This window comes from Toxotes jaculatrix, chromosome 21, assembly GCF_017976425.1.
Source record: "Toxotes jaculatrix isolate fToxJac2 chromosome 21, fToxJac2.pri, whole genome shotgun sequence".
Classification (NCBI taxonomy): Eukaryota; Metazoa; Chordata; class Actinopteri; family Toxotidae; genus Toxotes; species Toxotes jaculatrix.
Window position 1 is genome coordinate 12,732,906 of NC_054414.1, and position 23,177 is coordinate 12,756,082.

A 23,177-nucleotide genomic window follows, 5' to 3' on the forward strand; every position below is an offset into this window, starting at 1 on the left:
GTGTTGGTTGCTAATAAAACATATAAATGGCTGCTGGTGTGTGTGTGTGTGATTGCATGTCTGAAGAATTAAATTGACAGTGGCATTTCAGTCACAACATGTAACTGTGTAATCTGGGCACGTGACTAAATTTATGTGTTTGAACACAGCAAATGACAGTAGAGAGTGAGTTTCATTAAATGAGGAACCTGAACAAGTTTTTTGCACTTTTATGATCTTTGTCCTTTTGTGAACTTGATCACAGACTATTTGTGTTCCTAACCACAGTTACATTACTCTCTAAGAAGCCAGGAAACAAAACTCAAATAACCAAAAATCATCCACGCAGGAGAAAAATGCTCAGAAACAAAACCAAATGAAAATACAAAATGTTCTTACATGAAAAAAAAAGGAAACCAAGGTAAGTCCATGAGGTGGGAAAAAATGCAAGGCACAGGTACAGGAACAAACACAGGGAAGACACAGACTCAGGTATGTACACAGACTCAACACAGACATGGACACAGATGAACCGACAAGGACACAGGGAAATAACGAGACTTAAACACACAAGGCAGTGGGCAACAGGTGAAACCAATTAGGGTGGGGTAGACAATCACAAATGGAGGGAAACAAGACAAAGACAGGAAGTAGAACAAGACAAGATACACAAGGGCCATGATTTCAAAATAAAACAGGAACAGTTAACGAAATTTAACAAGAGTCCGTGAGTCCAAAAGAAAGTTCAAAACATAACCAAAAGTTATGAGTTATGTAAGACTTCAAAGAACAGCCCCCTTGGGGGCTAGTCATGACAGCTAAGTGTAAAGTGGTACAGTACCACTGTACTGTACCACTTTACAATTAGCACAATTATCAGATTTTCTATGCTTTAACCCATCTCTGCTTCCATCTATTTCAATATCTAAAATATGTTTATATCAACACAAAGTGCAAGAAGAAAACATGAAAAAAGAATTGCTTTAACACTGCTTCTTTATTCACAGTATCACATAATACAAAACACAACAGGCAACTAATCAATGTCTAAACTAAATAACAGTTAATCAAAAGTATATATAGTATATATATAGTATATAGTAGTATATAGTATATCAAAATATGCTGTTTTATTAAATGTGCTAAGAACAAAACTGAAGCAGTACATTCTTGTTGCTGTAATTGCTGAATTTGAACTGCAGGAGGCAATGTGTAATTACGTTTCTACCACTAATAGCTGCTTTGGTAAAAGGCATTTACTGGACCAATGAAACAGAAAAGTGAAATATCTCACTCACATGTGTTGTCTTATGATTTTTAATTTATTCAAGGAGTCACTTTGAATAAAATGAAATGTTGTAAAATGAACAAGGAGATCAATCAAAGCAACCTTTCACCCAAAAAACTACTAATACGTGTGGGTATTCTTATTAGCATCACTTATTTTAATGCATTGCCGTGCTAAACCATATATTTACCTCTTCACTTTCACCTCTGATACTCTTTGTCTATTCTTTTCCTCTTATCTTTTAGTCTTTTCTAGCCTTTACAAAAAACACCCCAGTCACATCATCGACCCCGACCCTCATGTCCTGAGGCAGTGTGTAAACCTCCAGCCGGATCAGGGTGAAGCCACTCTCCTTCAAACTAGCACAGACCTGGGCCTCATTGAGTGGGACCACAGGGATCTTTACCCCAGGCCCCCCAAAATAGTAACTCTCTCCCAGGGCTCCAATGAGCAGGAGGTGGCCACCGGGTCGCAGGAGCCTTCCAATGTGGCCCAAGGCCCTGGTGAAAGCAGCCAGGTCAGGGCTGACGCTCTCCAGACAGAAGCAGGACACAAGACAGTCGGCCCCTGCTGAAGGAAGGGCATCAGGGGCCAGAGGATGAGGACGGTGCACATCAATCGGGAGGATGTCCATGATGACCTGACGTAGCTTGGCAGCTTTCTCCATCCATGCTGAAGGCCTGGTAGAGACAACATACATGAATCTCCCAAATAAAATTAAAACAGCCACACATCAAATTTTGAAACAGTTGACACTACCTGACTTACTCTAAGGTAAGAGGGAGAGAAGGCAGGAGCTCTATATGATTAAGAAGGCTAAATCATAAGAACATAACACTGATAACACTAGTTTATTATCTGTCATACTCTTTTAGAAACTTCCATGCTAAATGGTTATCTCAAACACAGTGGAAAGGGATCAGATCGTACCGTTTTCCCTCCAGCTTGCATACATGCTGCAGGTACGGTGTCCAGTCCAGGTTGCAGCCTTCCTCATCCTGGAGCCAGCGCCTCAGCTCCTGCCTGTTGACCTCAAGAAAGTCTGTGAGGAGCACCTTGCTGAAAACCTCACAGCCACTCAGCACTTGATACAGAGTTGGACCTGAACCTATGTCCACCAGCAGCTCACCATTCACATCTCCTGGGAAAGGAGGAGGAGAAAAAAGTGGACAGGAGAGGGTGAAACTCTGAGAAACCTCTGATGTAATGTTTGATACTAAAATGCCTTGATCAAAATACAACTCCTGTTCAAACATCAATTTTATGAACAAGTTAAATGCGCTTGAAGATTGGAGATCTTTTGTACTGTGGAAAAGTAGTAGTAGCAGTGATCATCTACTAGTTTTATCTGAAAAGTTACTGTCTACACATTAATGCATGAACAGTGTCTAAAGGAAGAATACAAAGAAAATAAATAGCAGTCAAGTTAATTCAAGTTTAGATTTGTAGTCCAATTTTACAAATCACAAATTTGGCTCTAGGGGTTATATAATCTGTATAATCACATCACTTTTTTGATCACTCCAAATAAAACAAAAATATTGATTTAATTTCATATTTTACACAGTGATCCCTTTGATTCAGCCTGATATGTTTGGTTTGTTTGGAAACCATGAGTTCTATATTTTAAGAATAGAAAAAATCTTGCTTGAACCCACCCAGCGTCGGAGGGAATAAAGAGGTGAATCAGGAACAATAACAGTGAAGAAACAAATTGTTTGGTTCCAGAATGAGTAACATCTATAATACTGACTCCCATAAAAGTCCTAGTATTGGTGTGAAATCTTTACCTTCAGTGAAAGCTCTGTGGAGGCATGCCAGTTTCCATGGCACAATGCTGTCGTTTCTTTCAAAATCAGCCCGCGGTGGAGTGTAGTTGTATTGCAGATACGCTGCAGGGTCAAATCTCTGGTAGCAGGCTGCCATGGCTGCTATTCCATTCTCTTTTCCCTTCTCTTCCATCCTCACTTTGCTGTGTGGCTCTGCCTAACACTTCCGTGTAGTGGTCAACGTTCAGGTGCACAGCTGCTCCCTCCCCCCCAGCCGCCTTATATACCTGTGTATGAGGGTGCATCTCTGTTATTATATGTGTGTCTTTGCTGGAGGGGTGGTTACTCTGAGTTTCATGGGCAGAGATAGTGATCCTGTTTTTCAGCCTGTGTTGCTGCCTGATAGCATTTGTTCTGTTCACTTTCCCCAAGGCGCTGATACCATCAGATCAGGGGGCTTCCTCCAACACTAGACCTACTAATGGACTCCTCATAAGGCTTTCAGGTCTTCCACTCGGCCCTCAGAGGCCCTCCATATCTCCACAATCATTCTAAAAGGCCTTTTACACTCAAACGATAGACCAGATTTGTCTCAGGAAACCCTGCTTGAAAGACACAAACAGGTCTATCGCTGAGACAAACAGGTTAGTCGCGGTCTCTGTCAGCCATTTTACTTTGGTGATGTTTGTATTGAGTGGTGGAGACATGGGGAAAATGTACAATTTTTTTTATTTATTTATACATAGACACACACACACACACACACACACACACACACACACATACACACACACATACACACACACACACACACAAACACACACACACAGTATAGTTAGTGAATTAGTGGAGCCAGGAGCAAGGTAAGGGTCAGTTTCTACCCCTGAGTCAGATGGACAGATAAAAGAGCGGTGAGGAGGAGGAACACAGAAGAACAGATAAAGGGCAAAAGCGGACAACAGAGAAAAGACCAGGACAGATATAATAGAATAATACACATTTAGCCAGAGCTACAGGAGCCAATTTAGTTATCTCTGGTACTAGGGCCAGTGCGAGTCCGACAGTGTCAGTCAACTCTGCTCTGGGTTACGTTTCTTTTTGTCACAGCAGGATGGTACAGGTACAGAAAACTTTAATTGCTACTGCTGTGATTAGTCCACCACATGGTATAAATGAAAGGTGTTAAGTTGAAGAAAAAACTTGGGCAGTTGGATGACACACCCTTTTTTTTCCTATTAGAGAATAGTTTATCGATAAAGAGTGAAGAATTTTATGGAAACCTTTTGTTTTCAAATTGTAGTGTATTTCTATAGTATAGAAATGGTGTTAGTAGAGCTGTGTCGATAAAATCGATTATCCCATTCTCATTTTATTTTGTGAGGATTGATTCGTACGTGCTCACGAATTCGCGCGTGGTGTGAAGCTACCAAACAATGAACATCGTCGGACAGTAAGCAATGCTTAGTTAACGTTAAAAATAAAAAAGTGCAAACCTGGGCATTACTAAATTACGTCGGACAGTAAGCACTACGTACTGTCTGACGCCATGTTCATTGTTTGGTAGCCTCACACCACGCGCGCATGCGTGAATTCTACGACGCGAGTTCGGATGCGAGCACATACGAATCGATCGTTACAAAATAAAATGAGAATAGTAGAATCGATTTTATCGACACAGCTCTAGGTGTTAGTTGTGTGAAAAGCAATGTAGAACTTATCCTGGGGACTAATTTTCAAATAAATATTGGAAATGCTTTTATTTTAAAAAATGGTGTGTTGGGTTTGAGTATTACACAGGGAGAAGTTTTAAACTAAGAAGTAGTACTGTGAGAACTAATAGAATAAATAAACACGTGATTAAAAATCTTGGTGTTTTTTTTTTTTTTTTTTTTTTTTTAGTTTTTTTGTTTGTTTTTGTTTTTTTGTGAAATGTGAACGTTTGAACGACACTTCCGGTCTTCTTCCGTGTTTTCGCCGGCCGGCGTCACGCCAGTTTCCTGCCACTTCGGCGCCAATTTACGAGGTTAGAAAAACATTTGTAAATGTAATTTCAAACTTAGAGAGGAATTAATCTTTGGTCGTTTAACTGTAGCAGGGTCTGAACAACCGACAGACGCCGGGGTAACGTTAGAGAGACGGTCTCTTTGTACTTGTTGCGAACTGCAGTTACAGTTTCATCAGCAGTTCTCAGTCAGGGGAGGAGTCGCGCACATACTGAACCCACCTCCGAACAAACTATTTGTGTGATAAATGAAGGAATAACGGCCCCAAGAAGATGAACAAGAGTGAATAGAAGACGTTACACAGGACAAGATAAGCTGGGACTTCACTTGGTTAAGTAAGAACAAAGCCTCTTAATTACTTTACCACCCGGGGAGCCATTTTTACTGTACATGTTGCAGTTTAAATATAATACTCATCTCTAATGTTCAGGAGAATATTACAGTTTGATGCTGGTCTGTCTCCCCCTGTGTGTGTCTCACTCTCTGCATGTGTCTCTCTGATAGTAAAGGCTTTTAAACTGACCATGCTGCTGCAGAGGCTGGCACTTTGTTCAAGGATCCCACTGGACTCCCAGAGACACGTATGCCGCTTGCTCATCAGGCCACTGACACAAGGCAAGCAAAGCTGCACCACCACATTATCATTTCATATATCCACATGTGTGTATCATGCAGTCCATTCAGAGCCGGCACAGCCCGTCTCATCCAGCAGCCTGGGTTACAGAAAAGCAAGTTGTGACCCCTGATTTTTAGATAAAAAGAGAGAATTCTGTTGCTGAAAAGATTAGTTGATTATTTCTTTAGTCTATTGACAGAATACTGTGTAAATAGGAAACTATTTAGATACACGATTAGTTGTTTAGCTCATTTTTCAAGCATAAACGCTAAACATTTTCAGCATTGGGGATTTTCAGAATTTCTTTTGCTTATGTGATAGTAAACAGTATGTTTGAGTTGGTTTTGTAGTGTTTGTTGACAAAACAGGCAGTTTTAAAACAACATCACAGAGTTTGGCAAACTGTGATGGATACATGTCAGCATTTTCTGACATTTTATGTTTCATTACCTTAACTGAAAAAGTAACAGGCAGACTAATTGATAATGAAATTAATTATTAGTTGCAGTCTTAAGTCAACAACACTTTTGATATCGATCGATTAAGCCTTTAAGTATTGTATCAAGCACAGATGCCAAATATTTGCTGGTTACAGTCCCTTCCTTACAGACTAGAAAGCATGATGATTTTCTTCTGAAAAAATGATAAACAAGTTTATGTTGATTTTTTGTGACTATATCAACAAGGTCAATAAAGTATGTGCGGGCAGATGTGGTGAATTCCAGATGTGCATCTTATAAACTGCTGTTGAAACAGGTTTTGTGCCTGTAGGGAGTTTTCTGACCTACTCTACTGTGCACAAGATGTCACAGGCCTCTCTCTCTGCCTTTCTGTGCCTGTGTGTCTCTCATTCGCCTCATTGCTCCGGAGAGATGTGTAATGTCAGCACAGGCTTTCTGCTCGCGCTGCTGATGTGGCAGTCTGAAGGCTGTGATTATCTGTTTCCCAGGTTACATATGGATATAGGGGAGGGCTTTGCTGTGTTTGTCCCAGTCATGTAATCAATGAAATGAAAACCCTGCAAAACACGCTTGTTTGCACAGTTATGTAAGGTTTGCAATGTTTTGTGTGGGTTTGTAGTTTCTTGAAAGCCAAGCTTTGAAACAGTTAAGGGTGTCGTACCGGCACCATTGTTTATTTCATCTGATTACTAGTTTTCTTCTCACACATTCACAAAGTTTCTTAGAAGAATCAACAGTCTGTGACACCATTTTCAATAGTGTTTTTTATTGTTAAGAGTTAATCTCCTATATTTGTGAATCTCCCATAAATTAGATGACAGATAAGGTGAATTCTCATTCATCTTATCAACATCTCACCTTTTTTATAAAGCTCCCCAAGGCAGAGTCCATGGCAGCTCCTTTGCCCACCGTGGTGAACTGCGTCAGGCTAAAAGGATCGTAGTCAAGCTTGGCAGTGCTGTGGTCACTCGTGGTGATGAATGTGGCCTGGCTCTGGGGAGGCTGGCCTCCATTGTGGAGCAGGTGAGCAGCACATAAACCAACTCAGACTGTGTAGTCATGATTTTCCCCATGCACTCCAGTTCATGTTGATCTGTAGACCAGCTTACAATACAAATTTCTACATTTTAACATACTTTTATTTTGAATCTAGCTTATTTAATTTGTTTTGTTGTTTCATAATAAGTTTTTGCTTTTCTTCTTCTCCTTCTCCTTTACTATCAGTCTTTGTATTGGACAGCTGTAATCTTTAATTATTAGAAAGAGGAACAAAAAAAATGACACGTGGTAGCACCACAAGCATATTCCTTTCATCCCCATTGTATTGTGGTGGAGGCAGAAATCTCCACAAATAAAACATAAAATAACATCATGTGTAGTTACCACAAGGGGTAGGTCAGAAAAAAATGTTTTTTTCTTTTTTTTACTTGGGTGAACTGACTTGTTAAAACTAAATACTCAGTGAGTCTGACTTAAAAAAAAAAAAAAAAACTCTGTGCTTACCAGCTGTGATCCATTACTCCTAATTGGTTGAATTGTTGTGCAGGTGGCCATGCTGCAGAATCAAGGCAGGGAGATGATGATCGTCACCAGTGGAGCGGTGGCCTTTGGCAAGCAAAGATTAAGACATGAGATCCTGCTGTCCCAGAGTGTCCGGCAGGCGCTGCACTCTGGACATAATCAGCTCAAAGACATGGTAAGAAAAGGTGGAGGAAGGTAACATTATAGTATAAATCAGCATCCAGTCACATAAAGAAGAAACTGCTGCTGCTTCTCTCTGTGGGTTGAAACTTTGGTTTGTGTAAGTGGAGGTCACTATCACAGAAACTGACACCAAATGCTCAGGTCAGCTTTTAGATCATAACAGTTATTATCAACTCTGGTACATGCTGTATTCCCTGGGAATAAATTACCCCAGGTTTTTTTTTTTTGACACACCAGATCCACATCTTGCTGATTACCTGTAAAACACTTGCGCTTGTGTTGCACGGTTTGATTGAAACGTGTCTCTGAGAAGCCAAAAAAACTGAAGGGATTAAAGAACCAATGTAATCAGACATTTACTGGGTTTATTTTGCAGTCCCTGCCAGTGCTGGAGGCCCGGGCCTGTGCTGCAGCTGGACAGAGTGGCCTGATGGCCCTTTATGAGGCCATGTTCACCCAATACAGCACTTGCACCGCACAGGTACTTATATTTACCTATAACATAACACACAATAACGTAATCACTTTGAAATGGTACAGAATTTTATGTATTTTATGCAAAGCAACCTCTTTGATCTTTCTCACTTGCTGGTCTTGGTTCATTTTCTGCTCTCTCCTCCCTCCTGTGCTGTCAGATCCTGGTGACAAATCTGGATTTCCATGATGACCAAAAGAGGCAGAACCTGAACAGCACACTGCAAGAGCTGCTGCGCATGAACATCGTGCCCATTATCAACACCAATGATGCTGTGGTGCCCCCGCCGGAGCCCAACAGCGACCTGCAGGGGGTAAATGTGGGTACAGAGAGCATGGGTGTGATGCTGATGGTGGTGATGGTAGCGGTGGCAGCAGGGGTGCTGAACGGGTTGGCAGAGACGGTGTTCATACAGTATAGACACATTTTCTACCATCTACACACATGCTGAAAGACCTCTGCCACCCTGCCTCACCTCATCTGCTCCACCCTCGAGCAATAAGGCATGTGCATGCAGGGAGGGGATGGATTGGCAGTTCATCCAGTCACTGGTCAGGAGGTACTGTCAGAAGGGACCGGGACTAACCTCTGTAGGTAGACATTTCCTTTTTCTTGTTCTCCTGCAGAAATAACTAACACATCTTTTTCTTGGAGTTAATTGCACCCCACTCTCTGTCTATCCTTATTTTGTTCACACTCTTAGCTGCTGGCAGCACAGCCAGTAAAGTATTCTTACCACTTACCGCTCAGATGGGTAAACTGGCTGATGGCCGACTTTCTTCCAATGGTTTTTACACCAGCAATTTTCTGGTTCTGTAGGTCATCAGCATTAAGGACAACGACAGTCTGGCGGCGAGGCTAGCTGTAGAGATGAAGGCTGACCTGCTCATCGCGCTATCTGACGTGGAAGGTATGTGTGTTACCACAACAACGGTCTGGATCAGCTGTTAGGTAATAACACCATCTGTCTGCACTCTTTACTGGGGGTAAAAAAAAAAAAAAACCCAAACCTTTCAGGGTCAACTGAGAGTCATATGAGAGAGGCAAACACAGACCTTCTGCCATGATGTTTGAAATTGATGCTGATAGCGTTGACAGAAGGTGCTCTTGTTCATTCAGCATCAATTCTGTAGATTTAGGAAGCAAACTTTCTTGACCGAGTAATAATTGGACCACTGCATGATACTGGGGCATGTATGAACAAATAAATTGCATTTTTGTAGGACTGTACAACAGCCCCCCTGGAACAGATGACGCCAAGCTCATTGACATCTTTTACCCTGGAGACCAGCAGTCAATCACTTATGGTACAAAGTCCAGAGTTGGGATTGGAGGCATGGAGGCCAAGGTATGCTGATGATCCATAATCAGTCAGTGTTTATTTATGTTCGAGTTAAGTCTTATCTTTGTAGATATTCATCAGATGGGCAAAGGGAGTGTCCTTTTGTACTATGGATTTTTCTCTACTTCCGTTTTCTTTTAATGTTTACAACAGAAAACTCAATTCCCCAAAATACATTTTAAGACTGTATTTAATTGTCTGAATTAAAATCAACCAAAGTGCAAATACTAGGGACTCTGTTGCAGAATTACTTTTAGCATTGAAGATTATGAGTAAGGGTCTCTGGAAAAACTTCATTTACCTTCAATGTGCATGAAACAGGGTAATCTACACAGACGATGAAATAACAGCAATAAAAGTGCTTTCTGTTTTGTGTTTTTGTTTTTTTGTTTGTTTTTGGAGATAACCATTGTTATCCTGCTAAACCACGTGAAGTTTGCTATAGGCTAGTGTTCATGTGGCCATTTTGTGACCGTTACCTGTGGTCACAGGGAGAAAACAAATCAACTCCTTTTTTAAAAATAAAGACTGTAAAGTAGAGGTCGGAACAGGACTTTAAAATTCAACTTGTGTGTTTCTTTCTGTGTTTACCTGCAGGTCAAGGCGGCACTGTGGGCCCTGCAAGGTGGTACCTCAGTGGTCATTGCGAATGGAACCCACCCCAAAGTAACAGGTCATGTCATCACTGACATTGTGGAAGGCAAAAAGGTGGGAACCTTCTTCTCTGAGATCAAACCTGCTGGTGAGTTTACCGGGGCTGTATGCACTTTCACCCAACTACATATGAGTACTGCTGCGGTCGTACCAAAGCTACAGCTCTCTGACTGAGGTCTTTCCTCTCCCTGACTCTTTACCAGGCCCAACTGTGGAGCAACAGACAGAAATGGCACGTAACTCTGGAAGAACCCTGGCATCGCTTCACCCAGACCAGGTGACACATTGTTTTAAGCAAGAACAAAAATCTATTTAGTGTCTTTTAAAGGATTTCAATTTATTCATAAAAATGTTTAAATAGGTGTAAAGTTTTAGTCCTAAGCATACCTTTATCAGAGAGAGGAAAACACTGACCCCTTGTGGATAGATGTGCTGTTTGCTCATTGTGCCTGTATTTGACTGTGCTGTCAGAGGAGTGAGATCATCTGCCATCTAGCAGAGCTGCTGACTGAAAGGAAGGAAGAGATACTGGCTGCCAACAAGATGGACATGGATCTGGCTGTTAATGCAGGTAGCAGAGCACACGTCCACTCAGGCTTATCACTTGCAGTATCGATGGCCTCAGTCAATAAGAGTTCGATTCACCTGATAGCAAAGTGTAACCCTGCTCTCCCTCCCTCCACAGGCCATTTGCCACCAGCCATGCTCAAGCGTCTGAGTCTTTCACCAGCCAAACTTAACAGCTTGGCCATAGGTTTGCGTCAGATAGCCGTGGCAGCCCAGGACAGCGTGGGTCGTGTACTGCGCAGGACCAGGGTGGCTCCCAGCCTGGAGCTGGAGCAGATCACTGTGCCTATTGGAGTTCTCCTGGTCATCTTTGAGGCCAGACCTGACTGCTTGCCACAGGTAGAGCAGGCAGAGCTGCCATAACACAAAATGTTCTGGCAGTTTAAAGATTGTATAAATGTTTGTAGATACATATTTGGCTATTTTTTCCTACTGGCAAATGGAAGGTCACTGCATACATTACAATATATACAACATTTTTCTTAATTCTCCTCTTAGTGTGTCAAGTTTTGAGACTTATTTTTGCAGAACTTTTTTTTCCCTTGCTAGACTTTCTTGAAATGATTGCAACAATATCACAGACCCTGTGTGTTTTTATCCAGGTGTCAGCATTGGCAATAGCCAGTGGTAACGCTCTGCTTCTGAAGGGAGGCAAGGAGGCAGCGAACACAAACCGTGTTCTACACCAGCTCACCCAGGAGGCCCTTTCCATGCACGGAGTCAGAGAAGCTGTGCAACTGGTAAAATTTATTACAAGAGGATAGAAACCTTATATAGCATGCTTCATAGAAAGAGAATCTCAGAGGTCAATAAGAAAACAGCCTGAGACAACCTGGTTTGTGTGTTTATTTTCCTCATAAGTACAGCAGATTCTTCTACCTGCTGTGATTCACAAACTTTTTTTTTTTTTGTTGTTGTTGCTAGGTGAGCACTCGTGAGGAGGTGGAGGATCTATGCCGGCTGGACAAGGTGATTGATTTGATTATCCCTCGAGGTTCATCCCAGCTTGTCAAGTACATTCAGCGAGCCGCCAAGGGCATCCCAGTGCTGGGTCACAGCGAGGGAATCTGTCACGTCTACGTCGATGCAGACGCCAGCATCGACAAAGTTATCAAGATCGGTCAGCAAATATATCTCCCTGCCAGTTTATATATACATAAGTATCAGTTTACCAAATGTTGTGGCTTACATGGTACTGGTAGGCCGGTTCTGGCAGATGTGTATGTTTAGATAACAACCATCAATGAACTATGATGAATATGTCAGTGATTGACATTTTCCCTTTACAGTCAGAGACTCCAAGTGTGACTACCCTGCTGCATGTAATGCCATGGAAACTCTGCTGATTCACCGAGACATCCTGAGGACCCCACTTTTTGACCAGATCATTGACATGCTCCGCACTGAACGGGTAAAGCACCGAATGCATACTCAATGGTACAGTAACTCATCCAGCAATATTATGGTACTCAGATTCATATACTTTACTTGTCATCCACCATAAGATGAAAAATTTAAAAAATCTAAACATATCTTTTTGTACAATTTTTAATCTGTCTGGTGTCACTATAGGTGAAGATTCACGCTGGCCCTCGGTTTGCCTCCTACCTGACGTTCAGCCCATCAGAGGCCAAGTCCTTGCGGACAGAGTACGGTGACCTGGAGTGCTGTATGGAGGTGGTGGACAGCATGCACGAGGCTGTGGACCATATCCACAAGTATGGCAGCTCCCACACAGACGTCATCGTCACGGAAAATGGTATGTGGCCCAATATGTTAGTTCTAGTACTTCTTTTTTGTAACTTCTACTTTACACCAAGGTTGTGCATTTTAAAATGGCGTAAACACATGCAGGAAATATGCAGTCCACCACAGTTTTAGTCACATCTTATTTTGTGAAACAGCACCTGTCAGTCTTGGTCAATCTTATCTTGCTCCGAGCTTCTTCATATAGGTGTCTCTGACAGTTCTCCTTCTTACACTCGTGAATGTCTTTCCCCTCCATCCCACATTCTGCCACAGCGTGTAATGAGCGTTGACACTTGTTGTCAAGATTGGAGTCCCTGTGTGACTCCAATGCAGGGGACAGAGTCGTTTTGAAATGTAGAGCAGATGCTGAAAAACAGTTTAAAAGACTTGTCTGGGTTATTACTCTGGGTCACGTTTAAACACTTTTGTCTTTGAAGTGAACGCCATGCTGTGTCTCTCTAACTCATGCTGGTGGAAACCTTTCTGTGCTGTATTTCCTGTTGTATGTCCATAATGCATGTGGACAGTGAAGACTAACGCATTGCCATTTTTTATGATTTGTTCATTTGCCAAACAGTTTTTAGGAATATTATAAAATCTTGAATGGAACTAAAGGTGTCCCATTAGATAAGGACGTCTTTTGTTCACATAAACAGCAGTGTTCATATCATGGATGAACTGAAACAAACAACCTTTCAAAGAAAAAAAAAATGAACCTGTACATAATAAAAATGTGTGGAAAGACTGAGGTACAAATACCTCATTAAACGGGAAAACACAGATATGCAAAATTTTAGTTTTAAAAAAAAAAAAAAAATGACGGTGAACAGCATTTGAAAGGAGAAAGTGTTCTGTGCACATCTCTACATTGAGGACTATACTCACCTACAGTGGAGGATGTACTGCTGCCATCTAGTGACCACAGAAGGTACCTCAATGAATTAAAATGTCAGTTTCAGCCAGTGGATAGATCGATAGAGGGAAATATAGATAAATAAATTCATAATATAAAACAGGTAGATAAAATATTCTAGATAGATAAATAGTTATTTTGGGTGGATGTTCACGGTTCACATGGTTTTTATAGTTTGTGGCACTGGGTGTCTAATAAAATCACATGGGCAGAGGTATTGGTGTTATTGCAGCGGCTGTAATTACACTAATTACCTGTAGAACTGCAGATTTTTTTTTTTAAGCTTTTGCTTTTATTCAGTGCATTAATAAAGTATTTCAGCTATGTTCTTATAACATAACCACAATAAATAATTGTAATTGTCACATATTTCATGTTAATGTCTGAAATACTGTTAAATCAAAAATACAAGATTGTGAGCTAGCAGCACCAATAAGCTGTTTTTCCTCTTACAGAGGACACAGCAGAGCAGTTCCTGCAACAGCTGGACAGTGCCTGTGTTTTCTGGAACGCCAGCTCACGTTTCGCTGATGGCTACCGCTTTGGACTGGGTATGTGGAGGTCTTATCACCATATCGTCTGTCGTTTCTTGCCTCTTTTTCCCATTTTCCTCCACACATATTATTTTGTTTACCTTTCTCACTTTCTGTATTTCTTTCTCCATCTTTGACTTCGTCTCCAGGAGCAGAGGTTGGCATAAGCACGGCACGTATCCATGCACGGGGCCCTGTGGGCCTGGAGGGGCTGCTCACCACCAAGTGGGTCTTGAGAGGTGATGGGCACACAGTAGCTGACTTCTCTGAGCACGGCACCATGAAATACCTCCATGAAAATTTACCTATTGGGCAGCCTTTAGCTGGACAGAGAGACAGCAACTAGACAAGAGACTTAGACAACACTCTGTTGGCCTTAACATTGGTCAAAGTAGTTTGCATTGCCTACCAGCAGCTCCCCAGCCGTTATCTGCCAATGGCTGATGTCACTGTTTTAAACCACTGCAGCACAGAGAGAGATACTCAGCAAGCCAATGATCCATTTTATCAGCACAAGTAGAACTTTGTCCCTGTTCAGCTTATACTGATGTTCATTGACTAAAAGTCTACATTCTACCTCAGCTTATGATTATGTGGCAATCATTACGCATAATACCTTCACAATAAGATATAACATACTTGGAGAAACTTTTTTTTAATAATGCAATCTCAGGACACAATTTTCACACTAACACTGATTCACAGACCCATTACTTAATTTAATCTATAAAATGATAATGAAAAAATAGAATGTCAAAATATTCTTAATATTAAAAACTATCCAAACCTTAATGGATTTGAGGTCAAGGGTCAGCAAAAGCAATGATTCTCTTTAGCAATAAAAACACACCATGTTCAGGATGTCTATGTTGTATCTATCTTTACATTTTTTCTTATCATATATCGTAGTTTGTCCTCTCAAAAAAAAAAAAAAAAAAAATCAAAAATAAATAAATCAAGTTCTGGTTATGATCGTGCAGGTTTACTTTGGCTCATTACCCACAAGGTTGATACTGGTTAAACTGTGACTGCTTTATTAGTTCATACAACATTTTAACATATTTATCTGTAATTCCAGGATTAATTTTTGTGTATTTCTAAATGTACAGGAATTTTGACAGACTGATATCCTGGTTTTATACCAGTACAAAGTGGCATTTGACAGTAGAAATGTTTACTTTCTCTAAATAGTTTAACTATTTCCAGTGTATTTCAGATTTATAGATTTCCTGTATTAAAACTAAATTACAGGATTAAAATTAATGGTATCATATTTGATATAGAAGTATGAGGAAATTTATCAGTTGTGTTGCACAGCAGTACAAGTTAAAACGCACTTCAACTTGAATGCATCCATTTTATTTACACTTTTATTTATTTGATCATTGTTACAAGTCCTGTTCACTTTCCCATTCTTTGCTGTTTTCCTGTTTGTTCCTTGTGGCGCCCAAAGCCTCTGTCAGAGCAGGAACAGTAATTGACAAGCTGCCTCCTTCAAGCTGGAGGGGAGAACACAACTGCTTTTTAAATTATGCTCTGCAACATTCCAGCCTCTGAGCTCCTATCTGATGTCTTGCAATGCACACTTAAGGACTGGTTTGGGTTGGCTAATAGCAGTATTGTAAAATTAAAAAAAAATGTTGAAAAAGAATATTTGGATATTTTTTCTTACTTTCTTTGATTTTTGCAGTTGAAATGTTGGTTGTTGTTTTTTTTTTTTTTAACATGCGTGTTCATCTCTGTCCTGGCACTAGTCTTTCTACTTTCACAAAGAACACAAATTAATGGGAAAAAAAAAGTCATACTGATCTGAAAAACAGATGTCTAAAAACGGCCTTTTTAAAGTTGCCCATAGGGGAATTCACATTGCTGGAAGTGGGGCAAAGAAGATGGAAGACAATACTATAGAGGTTTAATTATCCAGCCATCAGAAATGAAAAGAGGGAGAAGGAGAACTGAGACTAATAATGGAATCACAGGCTTATGTTCTGGGTTTCTCTGTTTCTTTCTTTTCTTTCTCTTTTCTATCATCTAAAGAATTCATTCTCCAAAACGCACTACTTACCCTTCAATCAGCTTCCCATCACCAAGTCCAAAGGGTTCAGAGATGAAGCGAGACAAAACTCGGATCTCACTCTTTTGTCTTTTTCTTATGTGAGAAATGATTGGGGGAAAAAAAAAAATCATCTAAATGACTAGAGGTAGAGAGGGAACAATCCAGGGACACTGAGTATTGCATCTTTGATGCATAGTGTTATTATATTGTAGATTTGTATTTTACAGTATCATATGTATAGCAGTTGTTTGTTACACTAACTATTGTAGTTCTTTCATTGCTGTATTAACACCGGTTTTTGAATTAAGTGATAATAAGGCACTGTGGAGTGTTTTGCTGGGAGAGGGAAAGGTTCCTTTGCCACGTTTGTTGTTCAGATTCCTCTATTTTACTTTAGAGTTGATGCTGATTTCGCGTTGAGATAGTTATATAGCAGTAAACGGGAACTCTGTGTATCAAATCATACAAATTTCCATCTTAATTTTCTGAGTGCTATATGCTCTGTGTTTGAATCCCACTCACCAACTAAAAAATGCTAAGGCACTGAATTTCTCTTGGCGGTCTAGAGGAAAAAACAAAACAAATAAGAAATGTCACAGACTGTTGATCCCAGTGCAGAATGAGTTGGTCATTCTGTCATGTCAATAGAAAATCTATTCTTATATTTTATATTGCAGTGCTGTTTCTATCAATCCAATTCTGTCTTCAAGTTATGTACCAACAAGAGACCTAAGGGCAGATTTCAGTGATGTGATGTGTGTAGAAAAAGCAGTAGAACTCAGTAGATTGTGCAACACAAATGTACTGAATATTTAAGCAAAGACATTTGGAGAGTCTTCAGGTTGTTTGCTTTTACTTTTTTATGTGAAGTTTGCACTTCACATAAAAACTTTAAACACATGTTCTTTAAACACTTGTTTTCTGCAGTTCTATGTGAGTCTGAAGTTCTTACATTCTGAATCTGTTTAATATTTGAAGTCATTGCCCCGTCATGACCTTAAATTAACTTCCAGTTATGGCTGAGGCCTTTAGATTTCCTCTTATCTCTTATCTGGCATTGCCCCCAGACCCCAGCTGATCAGATCGCATGTTATACCCATTGATGGTGTGTTGGCTGCTGGGTATTGTTGTCCACAGAGATATAAGAAGAATGATGAGGGCAAATCACTGGACTTGAACAGCAAAGCTGACAATCCTTTAATTGGACATTACTCAAGGCCAAAACTCATATTTCTTGTTGTTCTTGATCTTAAGAGATTCTCAAATGCGCTCCCCGCTGGGCTTCAATTTTTTTTGAATCAATAATTAATGGTCAGAGTTATTTATTCATGTGTATCTTCACCAATTACGTAGTGTCTAATTAACAGTTTCAATAATTGATATTTATTTCTGAAAGGGTTGAGTATCTTGGGCTGATGAAAAATGCATGAGCAGGGATGTGGACGGGGTTTTGTTTTTTTGTTCTGAGAGAGCTTGATGCTCAGGGCTAATACCAGGCCACTTTGACTCCAACTCTTTGAGTTGGCACTGGCCCTGTGATGTGGATCTAATATGGGCATCTTTCATGGACCCAAAGCGCTCACTGTGTACCATGTGATCTTATAAAGACTCCTACATGCCCATCCTCAGATACCCTTTTTTGGTCTTTAATATTGAACTTCAAAGAATAAGCTTCTGTTTCCTTGATAATTTTTCTTTGTGTATGTGGAATGACAAAATCACGGCAAACTGTGGAAACTCTTTGTCTTACTAGGACCTCGGTGGTTACATCTCCGTCTAACTCTGTGGCCTGATGAAACTAAAGTTCAATCACCATGCTAAAAAGAAAATGATCCCTCAGATTTCTGACAAGCCCTATCCCCCTGATCTTTTGATAGTGACAGCTGTAGTAGTCAATAGAAAATTAACAAAGGCTCACTTTAGCTGACTTTCAAGTTTTCATTTATTGTGATTCCAGTAGGACAGCAGGTTGGGGACCAGCGAGACAAACCATTTTGCGATGGGACGACCAAAGCAAAAGAGATCATCACTATTTACTGTGAGCATTGCTTGAGCACTGAGTTGGGGAGCAACTTTACCCAACAATGCAGAGCAACCCAACAAAACCAGAACCCAACATCAGACACACCAAAACCCCCATCATTAAAATGTATAATTTCAGGTGTAGACACCACAGTGTTGTGACCACACTGAAACACTGTTGGCATTAGGGGAACAAGAGGGTGGAAAGCTCAACAGTGGGCCTCAGTAAGGGTAAAAAAAAAAATACTGGGAATCAGTTGATCTCAGTGACACGTCTCAGAGAGCCAATGGTAGGGCTGGTGCTTCCCCACTCGCTGTGCCTCCTGTACTCTCCAGGACGCAAGAAGTACTGGCGTCCCCTGTAATTAGGGTGTTCATGCAGCATCCAGTAGCCCTCCATGACATTGACAGAGGAGATGTCACGGGTGTGGAAACGCTCATTCAGATCTGGGCAGTCTTCCATTAGCTCCATATTCTGACCCCCAAAGTCAGACCGCTCAAAGATCTTCATCCTGTAGTTCCCATTATACTAGGGAAGAAATGATGAGAGAATATGATGATACTGCCATCGAAGATAGATATTTGTTCAGCTTTACAGTATTACCACAGTCAAGTAAAATAACATGGCAATTTGTAATAAATTGATGAACTTTTCTTTTTTCCCCTGTACTAAACTTATCCCGGTTCAATGACCCAGTCTATTTTTTTCCCCCTGCAGTTATAGGTCAAGCCAAAATGAGATGTTTTAAAATAGCCACAGGTATTGGCACTGACTGGTGAAAACAATTTGGACTGAGCTTGAGAACAGAATTGCTGAACTAAACTGGCACTGGCACAGAATACCTTCCGTGTTAATATTTCTGCAAACAGCGTAAGACATCAGTTAAAACTCACAGGTGGCACCATACGGCAGGAGCGGATGCAGTCATTGAAGCCTGCCCAGCGTTGGTAGTCGGGGTACTCGCCCTTGTGCAGCATGTACTGGTAGCCGGCATAATTGGGCTTCTCGTAGGCCACCCAACAACCGCTCTCCACTCTTATCGAGTTACAGCGGCTGAAGTAGTTTTGCATCTCAGGACAGTCACTGCTACACTCATAGTGACGACCCTGGAAACTCCTGTCTTCGTAGAAGATAATCTGCATATAACAGACAGTTGGCCATTATGACCAAAGGGCATATCAACATATATCTTATGTGAGTAGTTAACTGCCCCTCAGCTGCTCAGACTCTCATCAGCATTAGTAACTGGAACGGATTTCTAACCACGTCATTTAGTATTTTGAACCAGGTTGGCAAATTTTTATCAAACAAAAGTTTTTGTATAGAATAATTGTGTTTTATTATATCCATTTATATGTCCTAGAAATATGGAAACAGTCCTTACTGTCTACTGACCAATGCGGTTCTGCTAACAAAATGTTTAGATATCACCCAGCAAAGATCTTTAGAATTTTGTGGCAAAAAATAAATTGTTTTTCCATATCTTTAAAGCATTTACCAGCTTAGTATAAGTGTGATCAATATACAGCATCAGATATCTGCATTGTTCTGGCTATATATATTTTAAATTGCACACTTACCTTGCCCATTGTAACTGTGTTAAGCTCAGACCAGGCCAGATGCCGGGCTGTACCACACCTCTTTATAGACCCTGCTGGGATCAGGGCTTTGCAAACATGAAACAAAGCTTTGTCGTGTCAGCACAGTACGCTCTATAGACTGCAGAACACTTTAGGACTGGTGAGCTGCAGCAGCCGCTTTGTCTTTGTCAAAGCTCTGTCTGTCTATGGAAAATACTGTACAACTGCACTTTCTCAGAGGGCTACAATAAGAGTTGCAACATCTGCCTTTATTGGCATGAATACCAGAAACCTACATGCAGACTGTGAGGATACACAGGGCAGCAAAGAGAAAAGGTCTGGTTTGTTTTGATAGGTGTATTCGGTGATATAGACTATTAAGTTTGAAGATGTATGCAAGGCAGGAAGCAAATCTGCTGCTGCTTGACCAGAGTGTGTTGTTGTATTCAGACTTGTGTTCATTTTGCATGGGTATTTTCACATAAGCTCACAAGGGACACTGTAGTTTGAAAATCAAGTGTTTAATGTTCATATTAGTTGTGCATAGGCTGAGTTTACATGAGAGTCCTCATCCTCCTGAAGGAGCCCACCATGGGGTTGTGGCAGCCCCAGTCACCACAGGCCCTGTACTCTCCAGGGCGCAGGAAAAACTGGCGTCCCCTGTAGTTAGGGTGCTCGTAGAAGATCCAGTAACCCTCCATGATGTTGCAGGAGTAAATGTCACGGTAGCGGAAGCGCTCATACACGTTGGGGCAGTCATCCATGAACTCCATCATGTGTCCCATCATGTCAGGCCTGTTGAAGATCCTCATCCTGTAGGATCCTCTATACTGAATGGGAAAGAAATCGGAACAGGATTATTATGCTGTTTTGGTAGTTGTGAACCCTAGAGAACACTTTGGAAGAGCTTTCTGTCCTCAGCTGATCTTCAACTTTGAGTTCAAGTGAGAGCTTGTACTGCTTGGTTTCTTTAACTAAGTAACTACAGATGAGAATGTGCAACAACTCTTTCACAGCATGACAGAATTAGATCCGCCCCCACTCAATGTGACTAACAGAATTAGAATGAAGACACCAAGTCTTATGGGGGGGTATCACATTCCTTTTCAAGGCTGACTGGGTCTCCTTGTGGGCCACTTTTATGCTATGACCTGCCTGAGTACCTGTAAATGACATCAAAAGGCCTGTGATTGACATCCATTTCTAAAGCAGCATTTGATGTACAAGGTGAGTGGTGGGGAGGTTGGGGGGACTATCAGTCCTATCTGTCTGTTTGATTGACTTACAGGGGGGAACATCTGGCAGGAGCGGATGCAGTTGTTGAAGCCCATCCAGCAGTGGTAGTCAGGGTACTCGCCAGGGCCGAGGATGTACTGGTAACCCATGTAGTGAGGCTTCTCATAGGTCACCCAGTGACCACCGCTGACACGGATGGAATTACAGCAGTTGAAGTGCCTGAAGGTGTCCATGCAGTCACTGCTGCACTCCCAGTGGCGTCCCTGGAAGTTGCGGCCTTCGTAGAAGATAATCTTGAAAAGGAGAGAGAGGCATGTATCACTCAAAGTGATGTCAGGTATCAAGATTGACTGCTTGCAATACACATGAATGGACTGTAGGGGACACTCCTCTCCCTAGAACAAGCTCAATTACTTTTTCACAAGTCCTTCATGTGTACAAGCCTCTCTAGTCTTATTTTCAGTGGTTGACAGGTGAAAATCAAGGCAGTTGAAACTATTATTTCAGCTGACTTTTATTTAAAGAATAACACATAGTGTGCTTGTCCAATCTGAACACGCTGTCAGCTTTTTTAACTTTAAGGAGCCAGAAGTTGTTGCTGTCATACAAATACGATGAATCTGTCATATTTGAATACCATTTAATTGTTATTCTCCAGAGGAGTTTTCCTTTTAAACGGCTATAGGTGTAATTTTTTCCCCTCAAAAATCAGTCTTCAACAGTTTGGCAGTCATTCATTCTTTGAAACTAATATTTTTACTTGAATGAGTACTCTTGCTACCTCTCTTCCCCTGTGCTGCATTCACTTTCCCCGTTAAAATATATGGCATGTTCCCAAATCATGCCATTTTCCTCTTCCACCTCTTCAACTAAGCTGTTGCGATATTGCATGTGAGTTCATACCTTTCCCATGGTTGCAGGGCTGTGGATGTTGCGCACCATAGCCCTAGACACACTTTCAGGTCCTTTTATACTCTCCCACTGACGATGAGGCCTCTGACACGTCAGGGACTACTACTCTTTACCTTTTCAGATACCAGCTACTGTTCCCTTTGTCTGTCCGCCCACGGGTAACTTATCTCCTGTCTGCTAGAGTTTACCTATAGAATTGACGACCCCCTCCCAAAAATGAACGCTAGACAAGTGCTATTCTGTGTTTGCATGACCCTTGTTCTGCCATGACCTTGTGATGCAGCCTTTTGAAATATCACACAAAGGCCCTTTAGGTATGTGGCCCCCCACAACAAAGCCTTTAAAGTGTTCAGCGGGTTAGGTCATTTTGGGGGGCACTATCTAAACTAGTCTTTAACCACGTCATACATTTTGTTCCATGTCTTGATTGGGTGAAAAATATCAACATGGTTACTTTTCATTCGGTCCCCAGTTTACGTGGGTTTGCACTGGTGCGTTTTCTAAGTGGTGCAGGTCACCATGTAATTGTTGTTCAATTCCTGTTAAAGGAAAGTGGTGTTGATACTGTGGACTGAGTCAAGCTTTTGTGTTGATGTAATCTACAGTGATCTGTTGTCTCTTTTTGCTTCCATAGCCTGCAGTTGTACTATGATGCCAGACGGGACCAGTTTGTTTGCAGATGTACAGACTGAGTGTGTGTGTGTGTGTCTGTTTGTGTGATATAAAAGGAGGGGTTTGGGGCATGTGCATGTTTGAGTCTTTGTATAAAATGATAGATGTTTGGACTTGAGTCTTTGGCTTGTAAGCATAGCCCAGAGCTGAAGGGGAAAAGGCCAGAAAGAGTTACCGCCATGTATTGTGTTCCCAAAGCCCAGCTGATGCCAGAAAGGTCAGTCTCATCCTTTAGCCTTTCATCAGGATAAAGAGCTCATGCCCCCTCTCCACTTTGTGTGGTTTTTGCAGCTTCAACTGTGTAAAAAGGCAAATGTTTTCAGAAAACACAATAGCCATTATGTTCCTGGCCAAAAACACTACTACTGTGGTAGTATATCCAGAGCCATATGACACTGTTTCAAGTTTAAGGAACAGCGTTGATAAGCTTTTGCTCCTTTGATCATTCATTGACTTGAAACTCTCATAGGCTTCAATAGGTTTCATGTTTGAAGCTGCACTCTTTTCTATGACATAAGTAGATCATTGATATCCTTTCATCACACTGTGCAGCGTAATTGTGGCAGATTATCAGATGGGATGTTGTTTTGTTTTGTGAGTTTCTGGAGCAAATAGTTACTCCGGGAGGAGAGGTTTTATCAGAAC

General features: G+C 41.2%; 4 protein-coding genes across 6 annotated transcripts; 1 reads left to right on the plus strand and 3 right to left on the minus strand.

Annotated features, from left to right (window-relative positions):
• Nucleotides 1–1,508: 1,508 nt before the first annotated feature.
• Nucleotides 1,509–3,229, minus strand: LOC121201556 (phenylethanolamine N-methyltransferase-like). The gene is made up of 3 exons (XM_041067439.1): nt 3,058–3,229; nt 2,198–2,408; nt 1,509–1,947 (listed from the first exon to the last, which is right to left on the minus strand). The coding sequence occupies exons 1-3, from the start codon at nt 3,227–3,229 to the stop codon at nt 1,509–1,511; spliced, it is 822 nt and encodes a 273-aa protein (XP_040923373.1).
• A 1,794-nt stretch (nt 3,230–5,023) lies between these two features.
• Nucleotides 5,024–15,664, plus strand: aldh18a1 (aldehyde dehydrogenase 18 family, member A1). Of its 3 annotated transcripts, none has more exons than XM_041067191.1 (18): nt 5,024–5,374; nt 5,544–5,654; nt 6,988–7,139; nt 7,663–7,812; nt 8,197–8,301; nt 8,456–8,614; nt 9,115–9,205; nt 9,519–9,643; nt 10,235–10,379; nt 10,495–10,568; nt 10,763–10,862; nt 10,977–11,197; nt 11,461–11,598; nt 11,783–11,978; nt 12,148–12,269; nt 12,431–12,617; nt 13,976–14,071; nt 14,203–15,664. In XM_041067191.1, the coding sequence occupies exons 2-18, from the start codon at nt 5,564–5,566 to the stop codon at nt 14,397–14,399; spliced, it is 2,349 nt and encodes a 782-aa protein (XP_040923125.1). In that variant the 5' UTR covers nt 5,024–5,374; nt 5,544–5,563; the 3' UTR covers nt 14,400–15,664. The 3 variants fall into 3 exon arrangements, with proteins under 3 accessions (XP_040923125.1, XP_040923126.1, XP_040923127.1); XM_041067192.1 differs by having other exon boundaries at nt 8,456–8,608; XM_041067193.1 differs by lacking the exons at nt 13,976–14,071; nt 14,203–15,664 and having other exon boundaries at nt 12,148–12,295; nt 12,431–12,531.
• Nucleotides 15,665–18,384: 2,720 nt separating this feature from the next.
• On the minus strand, nt 18,385–19,721 carry crygmx (crystallin, gamma MX). The gene is made up of 3 exons (XM_041066871.1): nt 19,713–19,721; nt 19,026–19,268; nt 18,385–18,660 (listed from the first exon to the last, which is right to left on the minus strand). Exons 1-3 carry the CDS (start codon nt 19,719–19,721, stop codon nt 18,385–18,387), a joined length of 528 nt encoding a protein of 175 aa, XP_040922805.1.
• A 545-nt stretch (nt 19,722–20,266) lies between these two features.
• crygmxl2 (crystallin, gamma MX, like 2) lies at nt 20,267–21,890 on the minus strand. Its single transcript, XM_041067331.1, has 3 exons — nt 21,852–21,890; nt 20,999–21,241; nt 20,267–20,542 (listed from the first exon to the last, which is right to left on the minus strand). Exons 1-3 carry the CDS (start codon nt 21,888–21,890, stop codon nt 20,267–20,269), a joined length of 558 nt encoding a protein of 185 aa, XP_040923265.1.
• Between the last annotated feature and the right edge of the window lie 1,287 nt (nt 21,891–23,177).